Here is a 14,553-nt window from a genome sequence, read left to right on the forward strand (position 1 = left end):
ATGTCTCCCAAAATTAAAAGTCAGTGACGTATTTGAGACCATGTTGGACAAGGCAACCTTTAAGGAAAGTGTTATTCCTTGGTGTTCATTTAAGGATGTATTAGGTCATATTAGTTCTGGTTGCATTTTTTTTCCTCTCTTTCAGTCCAGTCCCTTCTGAAAAGCTCGTCACTAATGGTGTACTAGTGGTAATTTTAAACTATTTCTCTTCTATGTTCATTTTCACGCTAGGTGATGGGAGTGGTGAATCTGGCAGGTGCCCCAACACCTCACTGCAGGCAGAGCTGAAGGGGAGGGAGATGGTGTGTTGGACGCTGGCAGCCATCCTGTTGTGCTGCTCCCTGTGGGAGGATGTACTAGGAAACACCGAACACAGTCATTGAGGATACCCAGGGACCTGTCCACCACCACCCGCTGATAGCAAGCCCCTTGACAAAGCCTGAAGTGCTGCTTCCTTGACTTACTGCCTCTGTGTCATTCCCTCTGGGCACTTCTCTTGGGATTCCCCACAGCCATCTTGTTTTTCCCACCTCCATAGCATGATATGGAAGTTGCTTTCTTGACTGCCCCTAACTCACTATTTAGAGGAGGTAGCACTTGGCTGTCCAACTTCACCAAAGCAGGGCTGCGAGGACAGCCCTGTGATTTGTCTGACCCATCAGTCTACCACCCATTCCCTTCCCTGTTATTTCCCCTCCCTTCCCAGCCCAGTCCCCGTGGATGGACCACAGCACCACAGCCATTTTCCTTTCAGCTGAAACCTGGCACGTCTTCAGAGTGCCAAGGTCTTTCTCTTATCAGCCTAACAAACACAGGGTGGACAGTTTTCCAGACCCCAGGGACCCAGGTGACCAGAGATAGGTAGCAGTGAAGTGACTCAGATATGGCATGTTTTGTATACTTAATTCTCTCATCATTCATCCCTGCTACAGTCTCGTGAAATTTCCTGCTTGGAAGTCCTGGTGGACAATAGACAGACAAAGAAAGAACCTTCAGGTTAGACTTTAAACTAGAACCAAAAATTCTTATTTTACAGTAAACTGAAAATTTCTCCTTTTTTTGTCATTTTCTTATCTGGTAATTTCCCTACTTTGTTATTACAATTAGAGCACAGGAACTGGATGATTAGGAGTATATACAGGATCATAGATCCAACAATTACAGTGTCTATGCTAATGAACTATAAAAAATGAACTTTGAAATTAGAGTGAATGATTAGAGTGATAACGAATCTTATTAGTGCTGTAAAATAGAAGTAAATACATATTTCTGCCTCAATAATTTACATTTTTCACAATTTGCCTGTATGTCTGAGTTCTTAAAACAGCTACTGCTGCTTTATAAACTCTTCGTTTTCTTTTTCTTTTTCTTTTTTTTTCTTCCTGTAATGTTCCGTTTGTATAAATAGAGTCTGAGAGCTTTTAAGCATTGTTGAATGTTTTGTATATTAAAATGACAACTTCTGAATGCCCATTTAATGTTCTATTTCTGGCATCACAATCATTAACTTCTCTGTATGCTTTTCATCTTTTTTTTTTTAGAAAAAGACTTTTTATTTACAATGAAGGGATCCTACGAAGAGAGCCAGACCCTGTCACTGGGCTCTCCCCGGCGACTTGCAGAGCCCTTGAACTTCCATTACATCAAGTACAACCTGTCAGAGCTGCACATGGCTCTAGCAGAGAAGAAGCCTCATTTCTGCTTGGTATGTGATCGTTAGCTTGAGTAAGAACAGTAAACTCATGGTTTTCCATACTTGACTGAGGCAAATGGAAAGAATTTATATTTTTAATTAAAAGCCATTTTTCATGATCTTCTGCTCTGGAAGAGCACTGTACCCCCTAAGACGCCTGAATATTAGATGCCAACTTGGAAACTGCTGGACAGTGACCCCATTTGAAAAACTAAGTTGGTGACAATGCTTTTTTGTGGTGTATACATTAAATATTTTTCTACATTATCATTTATTTTTCAGTGTACCTCAGGTGAAGAGAAAAAAGACTGCCATGCATCCCTCACTATTCCTCTGGATTCACTTCCCTTCAAGGAGAAAGTTGCAGTAGCAAAGGTGATCAATATAAATTTTTTAGAATAAACATGAAGCTGTGGACCAAAGATCAGTGGGCATGAGTTAATTAGATCGGTGTGAAGTAAGGGGTTAGATATACAACTGCTAGTGCCCTTACATTCCTAACAGAGAGGGTTATGGACCTGTACATTTTCATATGAACTGAGTAGAAACAAAAACCACAGCCAAGCATTTGAGAGAGGGCTTTCTGTGACCACCTGGAGGACTAATGCAGGTCAGAGCAAATGTAAACAATGAGGCAAGACGGGCCACACTGGCAGGGCTGGTGCTGGTTTTTACTGTATAACTGCTTGGCGTATCTTCAGTATAAAATAATTTGAAGAAAATAAAGTGGACTTGGAGAAGTTTTAATAATTGGATGGATTTTCAGATTGTTATGTCTTTGTGGCTCCAACATGGCTCTTAGAAAAATTGAAGGGCTTTGAAGCTGACTGAAAGGAAAGGAAAGGACATAAAATCATCTCCAATGCTTATATTGTGTTCTTTTTCTAGGATGAAACAATCGATTTACATGTGAAGTCAAATGACTGGTAAGAAATTCTGTCTTTGGGTTTTGTGACTGTGGAAAAAAGGTGCTGCCCAGCTTTTTTGCCTTCTTATCTTTTCCTGTAACTAAGGGAGAAAGTATTTAGTCAGTGATTATATTTACCCCTATTCACCCCGTGTTAGTTACCCATGTCCAGAAGGTGAATGTTGTTAACTGTGCTGGGTGAAATTTCCTGTTACACTGCTATGCAGGAGTTCCATTTGGATGAGGAGAATAATCTTTTCTGGCTGCAAAATCCATGGAGCTACGAGTTTAGAAAAAATATGTGTTTATACCTCACTTTCCTTACTTGTAAAGAATCGAGAGTATTTGTATTTCTAAAACCCAGAGGTATTCAGGCAACAAATCCTATATATTCCACTGTTTATAGTATCTGTATATGGATTGCAGTATTTATATAAGACTCTTCTCAGAAATCAGTGTAGCAATAAACAATACGTCTGGGCTTTTTTTCTGTAAAATTTTACTACTTTTTAATTTCCTCAGCCTTTTCTTTACCTTGTCTATACCATCTGTGATGTGCTTTTGTGGGGCTGCAATAGCAGCTTTTCTAAGTCTAATAGTAGAGTTTATGACTTGTAAGCATGGATCCAGGCATTAATTGTAAGTGATCGTGCACATCCTATTTAACCCTGGATTTTGTTTGAGGTCAAGAAACTTAGATGTTCGCTTGGAGTTTGATCTGTGTATGGAGGAGAAAAATTTCCTACAGAAACGGAGGAAGTTCGTGGCTTCTGCTCTGAAAAAAACACTTCATTTAGAGCAAGACCTACAAGACCATGAGGTATGGGAAGCATCATAGGGACTGGACTGTGCTGTGTAACAGGAATGTGTTATGCTTGTAGCTGTTCTAATATTGTTCCTTAACCAGCCCTGATGCTTTACATGGGGCATTGAATACATCAAGAAATGTTTAGATGAAACAATGTAAGAGCATGTGTAGTATCAAACCCACTTGCTACATGTTTGCTCAGTAATGGAATGTCATAAATCAGCATTATTTCCCTGCCTTATTTCTTTTTCATCTGTGAATTATAGACTTGGATAGTCCTACTCTCTTAGCTGAGCACTCAGTCACCAAGGCCCCGTAAGGTATTTTATATTATCAGATTTTGGAGGGGGAAAACCTAGCAGTTAAAGTGATACATAACACTGAGTGATGAGGATGTTTCTTATCACAGACTCTCTCCTCTGGTGCTCATCATCTCAGCTGTATTGTCACTGTAACAGCACAAAGACATTCAACATTTTTCTCTTGTCTGTCTGAGTTAGGGTTTGTATTTGTTCACGTCCATGCAGGCATGGGGATGGTTGGTGCTTTAGGGAGGCAACATGGTCTGTGATCAGTCACTTCAGAAATGAAGAAGTTTTCATTTTGAGAGGTTTTTCTTCACCTGTGCTTTTCCCTTTGTCCAGGACAGCTGGACAAATGACATATTAAACATTATATGACAGAATGGCTTTGGATGCTGTAAATGATGTCCCTGCTCACAGACTGATCACATCAGTATATTATTTCTCATTAGCACACTAGTTTCAGTGGAAAAAAGCAGTTTCTTAAGTATAAGAATTTTTTAGGGGAAGTACTTCTAACTACTAATTTTCCAAAAAGTGAATTCTTCTTCGTAGTCAAGTAAACTCAAATCAGAATACTTTGCTTTGACCTGAAATGCATTATTTGAATCTGGTCAAAGAAGCACTGTTCAGTATTTCCTTGATGCAATTACCTGGAAATGTGTTTGGGAAATGTCATTTGCCTCCTCTCCTCTCAGTGGGTTTCTTGGAGGAATTTGTCTTCCTGTAGCACAATTTAAATTTCCATGCAATTTGCTTTGTGGTTCATCACTGCAATTATATACTCTAGGTACTTTATAGGAAAAGTAATCTAGTCATTATACTTCACTTACAATAGAGGATGAGCTTTGCTGTTTCTCAGAATAGAACTCTCATGAGATGATATTCCACTAAGGAAAATGCAGTTTAATATTGAAATGCCTTGCAACAAGTTTTGAGCTGTTTAGGTAAGCCAGCATGTAACATTTTAGAATTAAAATTGATTGATTTTGATCAAAAAAGTAAAAAATAGCAAATTGCCAGACCTTTTTTTTTTTTTTTTTTTTTTAATTATTTTTCTGTGCAAAATACCAAGTTTTCATCTTTTTCTCCCCTGCTTTGGGAAACGGGGAAATATTGGAATTTCTTGTGGGACAGAAATGCTGTAATTTGCTCAGCTCTGACCACATGCACTGGTAGACTAAGTTGTTGCTTACCACTGCTGTGTTGATATTTAAACAGGTACCGGTTGTAGCAGTTATGACGACAGGAGGTGGTACCCGGGCACTGACATCTCTGTTAGGAAACCTGTTGGGTCTTCAGAAGCTGGGTCTCTTAGATGCTATTTCATACATCACTGGGTCATCTGGTTCAACATGGTAAGGAGATCCTGAACAAAGACATAATTTGTCATCTCTGTAGTCTGCTGTGTGAGAGATTTATTCTCTTCATTTTGGTAAAGGAAGGTGTACTACTTCAGTCTCGAGCTTTTTTATTACTGCATTGGGAACACATTGCCTGAGCCAATGTATGGCCTAGGCACTGCTTACGGGGAATAACATTTTCCTTGACCCTTTGTTTCATCTCTAGGATCTTTCCTAGTGAGTGACCCTGGTGCAAATCACAGCCTTGTGCATAAACCTACATAGCACAGAGGGGCTTTTTGCAAGTCCTCAGGTTTCACTAGGATTTGGGGGGATCCTCTAAATTAAAAAATCTTCTCTCTTCAATAGTAAACTGAGCCCAAAAGATGTTTTTAATGAATCTCAGCTAGTTCATTTGATGTGGTCCTTAAATACAAGTCTAAAAAGTGAAAGTGTCTTGAGCATATGACAACATACTTTCTTTCTTTTCCCCAGGACCTTGTCACATTTGTATCAGAGCACTGACTGGTCATGCAAGGATCTGTCTAGGCAGATTGGTGAAGTCCGCAAACATATGACCAAGTGCAAGCTAAGCTGTTTTTCCCTGGAGAACTTGAAGTACTATGACAAGGAGCTAAAACTGCGGAAGCAAGAGGGATACCAGATCTCTAGCATTGATTTTTGGGGGCTTCTGCTGGAAAAAGCATTAAGTGATGGGGTAGCGTGTCTATGTTTACCCTAACAACTACTGAATACTGTTGTATGGAAAATGAAGGTCCAGGGACAGATGGTAGCCTGAGAGCACGCGAGCATTATCCAGCAGATGATTTCTGCTGACTAACAAAGCGGGTTTGTCCCCACATATCTCTCAACACATAATTAGCAGCCCAAGGAGCATTCTGTAGAGCAGAAAACCTATGTCTCCTCCTAGCAGTATGGGTATCTGAGCACCTAACAGCAGAGTCCTGCTCTTGGTTTCTTTTGCTCTGTTCCTCCCTGTGAGAACTTAAATAATCCATATAAAGTGGATGCATTTACTGGGAAGAACAAGAGACCATTGTACCACAAAGTGTCCTCCAACTCACCTGTAATTAAATAAGCTTAAGTGGATGTGTAAATGTTTAGATCATTCCTTAGTTAAGAAAATGTCTGGAGACAAAATGAGTGGAGAGAATAAGAAAATGAAGATGGAAACAGGTATTTATTTTGCTGTAATCTTGCAAGCCTATACACCATACCAAGAAGGTCCTTTGGTTTTGATCTTTCTCTGTTTCTGGTCAATTCACAGAAAAACAACCACAAACTCTCAGATGAGCGACAGGCATTGAATCAGGGTCAGAATCCCCTACCTGTCTACATGATCCTCAACATCAAAGAAGACTACAGCCTTTCAGAGTTCAAAGGTGATGGCAAAACTGAGCTTTATCTGGACTTGGAGTTCAACTGATCTGCATTATCAGTTACTGCATGTCCTGCGACCCCTTGCACTGCTGAACCATAGCATTCATAACCAGTTCCTTTTCCTCCTTAACTTCCTCTTCCATTTCTAGACTTTGTGCCTAGGCTCTGGGAGGAACCCGTCTTCTATGGGACAGGAGAAATCTGGGGGAGGTGCTTAAGGACAGACAAGGTACTCCCAAGTCAAAGTCTTAGCTCCGCATGTGGGGTAACTTAGGCTGACGCCTTTGGTATAAACTTCACTTATGTCCTGTCTGGAGAGGCTCGTTGGAAAGTTCTGAATTAACAAATTCGGGAACTGTTACTGAGTGAGCAGCTGAAACTAGCTGAATGATAACTCCTTGCACTGAAGAAGGCCAGTCTGTGATCACCCTGCTGATAGGGTTTGTCCTGCAGCTACTTCTTGGTAATTTCAGAACCCTTCCTGCAGGGAGGTAGGGATAGGATTGAGATGTAAAAGTTCATTTTGTGCCTCTGCAGAATGGGTGGAGTTCACCCCTTATGAGGTCGGATTCTTAAAATACGGTGCCTTCATTCGTGCAGAGGATTTTGGCAGCAAGTTCTTCATGGGCCGTCTGATGAAGAAGCTCCCTGAATCCCGCATCTGTTTCATGAAAGGTGATGTGCTCCATTGCAAAGATTTGAATTGCATAAATATGTACTTTATTTTTAATATAATACAGACCCTGCATATTGCAACCAGTGCCCTGTAACATGCAGGACTGAAGCAAAGTGTACAACATGTTGTTCTCACCTCTGGCTGAATTCCTTAGACACTGGAGATGGGCTAAAAAGTACCTAGAGGAAATTTCAAATAACACTATTCACTATTGCTTTTGTCTTGAATGGTGACTCTCATGCCTGAAGTTTCAGGACTGCTTAAAGAGGTTAGGTTTGTTTTGAACAAACAGCAGAGTTCCACATGGAAAACATTTGTATTTTGAAACTGGAATCTTAAAACCAAGTTTGTCTATGAATGGCATGATTTTATGACAGAGAGCAATGTTGTTACTGAGTTTGTTATAAAATATGGCAATTTTGAGTAGTTTTTCTGAACTGTTACTGATATTTTTGCAAGTTTAACAGTATTCTAAATCCTTTGTAATTTTGCTAGCATGATTAAATCAGTGAGTTTTGTCATCCTTATTTCAGTAAGGTGGGTAGCTCCCAGTAATGCATGAAAGACAGCTTTGCAGTTTTTATGCAATTCTTGTTTTAATTTTGTGTGATGCTAGAACTTTCTACCAGACCCCTTTGTATGCTGGTTCTCTGGGGTGAAGCTGTCTGCAGAAGAGTCCATCTGCTCTTAAACTCTGAACAACAGATGTGTTACATGTAAATAAGCACGACACACAACAGGACACCAAGGATACCAGTAAGAAAGGATTTACTTATGAACTGAAAAATCCATACAACCAGCAACATCATGTGGTATTCCTTATTTGGTGTGCAAACAAGTTGTGCACCTCAATGTATGATGCAGGAGGAGTCCAGAGTCATATTGGTACAATCATGAGAAAATAGCTGGGCATAAGGACCAAAGATTGTGCTTAGCTGCACAGACACTAAATCTCAGAGCTTTAATGGCTATGCTTAGAACTTTTAGTGATGTTATGAGTTAAGAAAAGAGGTGGCTGAGGAAAAAGAGGAAAAGACTCAGAAGATAACACAGGATCCAAGAGTATAAATAGGTCTGAAAAGAGAAGGACAAATTCCTGGAAGGTAGTCCCACTGGTGGCTCTGAAACACAGTAGTTCAGATTCAGCCACCAGCACTAGAGGTACCAAATCCAGAACCTTGACATGCTGGAGAGTACACCAGAGAAAGATCCCGTCATACTTTCCATTTTCTTGTGTTCTTCCACTAAGCACTCTGTGCTGACCGCCAGATGTAGGAGGTAGATGACAGAGCTGGATGAGACTACAGAGCCTTCTTCTAACGATGTGCAGCTCCGCTGCAGTTTTGCAATGACAGTGGTGCAGTGTGTTCATAGCTGAGGTGGCCAGGTAGCAAGCACACCCAACACATCCAGTCTGAGTTGAGCTCTGTGTTCTCACCCTCAGCACCTGAATTAGGCTGGTGACCCCAGAACCATAGGTGTATCTTTAGAAAGGATAGAGTGGAGAGTTAAAGCAGTGTTGCCATCTAGTGATACAACACGTAATGCCCTCCTGGGTTGCAATTAAAATGCACTATTAGTTACAATGTGATAGTTTAAGGATAAAGTCAAGGTGCCATTTGCAGGGAGAGGTAAGGCCTTTCATAACAGCAATGCCTAGAGCTGGAAAGATTGGATGAGCTTATGGAGATACAAGACCCTCAGGCTTCCAGAAGAAAGGCTGGGGTGCATGAAAGCTTGTCTGCTATTTTCAACTCTGTCAGCCTAGTAAAAGATACCATCTCTCCTCATAGTTCTTACTTCAGCAAATATAGGTACCATGAAAATTCAGTGTAAGAGGTTATGGAAACATTGCTATGTAATTATGACCAAGTTCTGGGGGGACAACAGTGTTTGGAAGATATTAAAATGCATGAGCAGAGCGTAAATCCTGGGGCTTGGGGAGCCGGAGTTATGGAGTGAGAAGGCACCAAGTGAAGATCGGAGAAATGAGAGGAGTTGCCTTCTCACAGCAGGCCTGGACAGAAGCTTCTCAAGCTGCAGGGAAATGAGGTTGTATTGATGGAAACTGGCCAGTAATTATCTGCAAATGAACTCTGGTTGCCACCTAAGTGTAGAGCCAGAAAGCCCCTGTCTGATTTCTTAATTATGTATTTCTAGCGTTTCTCAAGCGAGTGCCATTCTTATGTGGACTTCCTATGAAGCAGAAGACCCTTTGCTTCTTGTCCCACTTCACAAACAAGCCATGTTTAAAAGGGAATTGTATTTCTGTTACTAATTTATGGAATGCATAATTATTATATTGTGCAATTCAGATTATTGCATCCTTTGTGATGCACTGCTTTTGCAAAGCTTTCACTGGTAGAGATTTTCAAGGCAAAGCTCAGCACTGCCTTCTTTGGCAGAGTTCCTCTCAGGGCCTGCAGCAGAGCTGTGGAGGAAGAAATACTTTTCAAGATCCAAGAAGCTTTTGGAGATTTCTGCACTGGGGAGACATTTTTAGGTGTTCTTTTAAGTGGGAGGGCAAAAGTGGAAGAAGGACTATGGGGATGAGAATAACAAGGAGAGGAGTCTCACTCAAAAGAACTTGTGGCAAGAGAAATCTTACAAGAGACAGTGAAGATGTCTTATTTTAGAGGACTACTCTGAAGACTATCCCAAATTGTGCTCTAACCACTTGAATATTGGCTGTTCAGGATCAGCATCCAAACCTTTAACTGAGTATACGGTTGTATATGACATACTTTGTAGACCAAACCCTTATTTTATGGGAAATGGTGTAGTTTTATTCTCTGATGACAGTTTCTTATAGATCAGAAAATGTTGGTTTGCAGTGTATCAGCAATAGCTGTATGTGACAACAAATTACAGTGGCTAAAGGCCTGGCACAATGTTTAAAACTATTTAGGTTCATCTTTGAGGACAGAATGTGAGCTGCCGCAAAAGGGCTTCATACAGTCTTTGGTGAGAGTTTGGAAACCTTGAGGCTTTCTGATACCCCTTTCAAAATTGAAAGGTTATTTTTTTAAAGGGATGTTTTGTATTAAAATATTTTCAAAGCAGTTTCCCTGTTCTCTACTATTGCACAGGCCTGTGGAGCAATGTCTTTTCCTACAACCTCTTGGATGCCTGGCATTCGTCAGATCCTACAGGAAGGTGCTCACTGAGGTGTACTCAACACAGAACTGTTGATGTTGGTTGGTTACATTTCTGTTTCTGCTTTACTTGTTGTCTTATGAATCTTTAAATGAATGTTACATTCAGATGCATATAGTGTGAAATCTTTATTAAGGCTTTTTAAGTCTTAAAACTGAGGCCAATGCTGCACTGCTTTCCCCTCTCCCCCAACATGTCATGTTACCAGTGATATGTAATTAGGTTTCCTCTCTGAATTCATTCATAGCAACATTATTTCCATTAGTCTCCTTTGGAATGAATTTATACAAGTGATGATTTGCCACCAAATATAAAACTACTGAAGCTTTTTAACAGATCATCTTTGCCAGGGGCCTTTCAGTGAACCTACATGTTGTAACAAACATCTCAGTGCTGTGTTCTCTGTCTGCCTTGGCAGATGGTACTTTTTGTATGTTGTTGTTGAAGACTCGGATATATCAATTATGTGGAACTCCATTTCATTTTTCTTTGATCTTGTAAACCTGTGTTCTCCTTAGAGGTGTTGGCTGTCCTTCCTGTGTCCAAATGTGGTTAGCGAGTTTGGTTTATGGGCTTTTCATCACTTTCTCCATGGAAGTGTTGCAGAACTCTGAGCTCAATAAATGCCTGTGATAGAAAGTCATTGGCCCTCTTTCCAGTCTCAAGAGGTGCTATTTAGCATAACTATTTTTCTCTGTTCTTTTCTGGGTGTCTAAGTCTCCTGACAGCATTTTTTTTTTCAAAGCTGGTTTGGACTAATTTTGAAAGAAACTGGTCCAGATTCTCAGCCTACCCTGACCTTCACACAGGGAATCCACCTATGACTTCTGTCAAGTACTAGATCACTTTTTCCAGCTTTAGGAAGATTGTTGACACTTCGTTTTTCATGGAATATGCTTTACTGAAGATGATTGATTTTCTTCTTGTTCCTACGTTGACATTGATTTGATTGTATGTTGCCATGTCTTATTAGGATCTTCTTTCCTCTAGCTGATATTAGATGCCTTTTGGTATTTTAAGTATTGCAAAGAACTGTATCAAAACAACAACTTGTTCATCTTCTCTACCCTTCAGAAGGAGATGAGTCTTCCCCACCATGCAGGAGCCATGAGTTGGAGACTTACTTAGTCACCCCTGAATGTGGCATCATGGGCTTCATTCGGCAGGTCCTGTCCGAGCGGGTGATGATTTCAAAGTTCTACAACTTCCTGAAGGGATTCCAGGTGCACAATGAATACCTTCAGAGCAAAAGCTTCTATATATGGAAAGGTAAATATCCCTGAATATTAATTTTTATCTGCTTAGATGGCTGATGTTTTCATCAGTGAAGGGAAGGCAGCAGATGAACAGGATTTATTCTTCACTTTGGAAACAAAAATTTCAAGATAACTAGTTAAATTTCATCCAGTCAAATCAGCTCCAAGAAGTTCCTTGGTTCCAGGGAAGGGCAACTACTGCTCATCAGGGACTGAAGAAGAGCAGCACGAGAAGTGAAGGAGCTCTGCCTTTTTATCTTGGACAGGTCTTTTCTGTGTTAAGGCTGAGCTTTCATAGTGTGTCAGGGTCTTGGAAAGCAAAAGTGATGGGGAGACAAGAGACATTTTTTCCTCCTTTATTAGCAAACCACAGATATATTACTTCATCAGTGAATCACTTATCATTACAAATATTTCCTTTTAGATACTGTACTAGAGAATTTCCCCAACCAACTGACAGAAACAGCAGAGTTCATGTGCCTGGCAGACACAGCAGGATACATCGATATCAGCTACCCACCGCTCATGAGGCCGGAGAGGAAAGTGGATGTTGTCCTACACTTAAACTATTCTTCTGGATCACAGACATTGGTGCGATAACCACTCCATTTTCTTCATAATGACTGCTGTCTTTTAGCCCTTTTAGCCCTCTTTAACTCCTAAGGAGTCAGAATAACTTGTGTAGAAGAAACTGATTGTGGGAGAAAAGGATTCTTGGTGTACAGCTCCCGTTTAGTAGATGCCTATGTCTCTCCATGATCCTGGTATACCATGGCAAATCCACTAATAACAGAAGTAGTATCAGTTTTCTAAATCTTTTATTTTAATCAACCCTCTGATAGGTAAATGCTCTCTCCTAGACATGTGTGCTCCTGGGATCTCAATATGGCTATCAGTCAAGGCTGCACTCCATACGGAGTGTTTCTCTGGAACTAGTACCACCACTGATGAACTTGTTTCATTTGTCTTGTGATATCCATCTTAAAGATATTCACATGCAGTTGAATTAGAAGTAATTTTTCCAGTTGTCTTTAGAACTGTAACTGGATTTGTTTGTTTTTTTGTTTTAAATTGTGGAGAAGAATTGTCCTTTGATGCCATATCTGCTGTTTCAAATACCATCTAACAACCTGGTCCATAATTCCAGTTACTAAATATGGATAAGACAGAAGTACTTGAAGACTAAAATTTTCATACGCACCACCAGATTCAGGAATAAAAATCCTGTTTTCAAAAATGAGTTACACACCCACAAGATTAAATTAACATTTCAGTCAAGATGATGTTTGCTCCCAGATGCCTACATCACTTTTCACAACCATCTTGAGGCATCTAAGACAGAAGATTTTAAATATTTTACACCAAGTCAACAAAATGTTTGTACCTTTGTGAATCTGTATTTGAAAACCATACCATTTCTGATTCCTGTCTGTTCTGCTCATTTCAGGATTTTCTCCAGTAAGGGGCATGTTTCTGTGTCCTAAGCGGCTAGGCCACCCTTATCTGCAGCCATGAACATCTTATTTATCTTGCAGATAAAGGCAGATCAGGAGGACCAGGCAGGACAACCATGAGGAGTGCAAGTTGGAGGCTGGGTTCTTGAACTGTTGTTCTGTTACTAGCTAGAACTTAATATCTTGCACAAGAGACAAAGGCCAGAAGAAATACTGATGGCAAATGCTGCTCCTTCATCTTTGTGAAGGGCCTTTGTGCATTAGGAAAAGTTGGGGGGGTGGCAGAATTTCTGACCTTTTCTTTTTTTCTGTCTGAATGCAGCCTTTGGAAGAAGCCTCCAAGTACTTCCTAAAGCAGGGAATCCCATTTCCCAAAATCCACCTAAGTGAAGAAGAAAAGAAAAATCTGAAGGAGTGCTACATCTTCAAAGACGCAGAGACCCCAGAGGCACCGACAGTGGTATTTTTCCCGCTGGTGAATGACACCTTCAGAAAATACAAAGAGCCTGGTAAGCCATGGGACAGAGACAGTCCTCCCACTGCCTGGCCGTCCTTTGGCTGTGTTGGGATTGGAGGCGTGGTCTAGCGTGGTTCCCTCCCTCCCCTGCTGTGGCTCCCATGGGAGAGAAATGCAGGTGTCCGGGTAGTGAGGAGTAACATTGTGCCCCATCTGGAAAGCGGGACATGGGACCACTTCTATACTCCATCAATGACCTTTCTTTCTTTGTCAGGTGTAGAGCGCAGTCCCATTGAGATGGCACAGGGCAACGTGGACGTTTCCAGTGTTTTTTCCCCGTACTGCTTAAACAGCTTTACCTACACAGAGGAGGATTTTGACAAGCTGGTAGAACTGACCAGCTACAACATTCAGAACAACAAACATCTGATCCTTCAGGCTTTGAGTTCAGCTATAGAGCAGAAACGACAGCACAAAACATAAATGCTGTCCTGAGTTTCAGAAAGATATCCAAATAACATTTTTTTTCTGCAGAAGAATCAAGACCAGTTTGTGAATGAACATGACAGACTTGGGAAAGTACAAAGACTTGTCTCAGCCTGTGGCTCCTCTCCTCCATGTGGTGATCCCAGATAAACTGATCAAACAAAGTAATGATTAGTCTCGTGCTTTATTTATGTTGGATTTCACTGTGGTGAACATCTTTTTCATATACATAGATGTATATGCAGTAAATCAAAGCCTAGTAAATACGGGGCTTATTGACGAGTTATTTAAATGCATGAATGTGGGACAGCAATACCAATTCTTTCAAAATTTACTATACTAGTAGAAGTTATATGTGAAGTGAAGACAAATGAGTTACAGATATTTAATTTATACCAAAACTAGTGCAACAGAAAAATACATAATAAATGTGGACCATTTCAAAGAAAAAGAGAAAACTATATTTTCCTATAGTGTCAGCAAGAAATTTTGTTGGAAATAACATGCAAAACTAAACATAAAAGATATAGAACATCTGATATTTCACATGGAAAATATAAATTTTCTATACTTCTGAATTTACAAGTTTTATTACACCAGCAATATTTAGGTTT

At 40.3% G+C, this 14,553-nt stretch overlaps 1 protein-coding gene across 1 annotated transcript in view; it reads left to right on the forward strand.

Moving 5' to 3' along the window:
- Positions 1–13,936, forward strand: part of LOC309593801 (cytosolic phospholipase A2 epsilon-like) — a gene marked incomplete at both ends in the record, with an annotated part of 37,905 nt that extends 23,969 nt beyond the window's left edge. Inside the window, 15 exons of the mRNA XM_082318879.1 lie at positions 146–188; positions 933–996; positions 1,542–1,705; positions 1,976–2,068; positions 2,582–2,619; positions 3,285–3,420; positions 4,932–5,068; positions 5,549–5,771; positions 6,342–6,456; positions 6,992–7,129; positions 10,220–10,327; positions 11,361–11,555; positions 11,967–12,133; positions 13,319–13,505; positions 13,728–13,936. Of these exons, the coding sequence (XP_082175005.1) occupies positions 146–188; positions 933–996; positions 1,542–1,705; positions 1,976–2,068; positions 2,582–2,619; positions 3,285–3,420; positions 4,932–5,068; positions 5,549–5,771; positions 6,342–6,456; positions 6,992–7,129; positions 10,220–10,327; positions 11,361–11,555; positions 11,967–12,133; positions 13,319–13,505; positions 13,728–13,936 (2,017 nt within the window). The remainder of the gene's footprint in view (positions 1–145; positions 189–932; positions 997–1,541; positions 1,706–1,975; positions 2,069–2,581; positions 2,620–3,284; positions 3,421–4,931; positions 5,069–5,548; positions 5,772–6,341; positions 6,457–6,991; positions 7,130–10,219; positions 10,328–11,360; positions 11,556–11,966; positions 12,134–13,318; positions 13,506–13,727) is intronic.
- Positions 13,937–14,553: the final 617 nt, after the last annotated feature.

Source organism: Platalea leucorodia, assembly GCF_965183815.1.
Source record: "Platalea leucorodia genome assembly, chromosome: 7".
NCBI lineage: Eukaryota > Metazoa > Chordata > Aves > Pelecaniformes > Threskiornithidae > Platalea > Platalea leucorodia.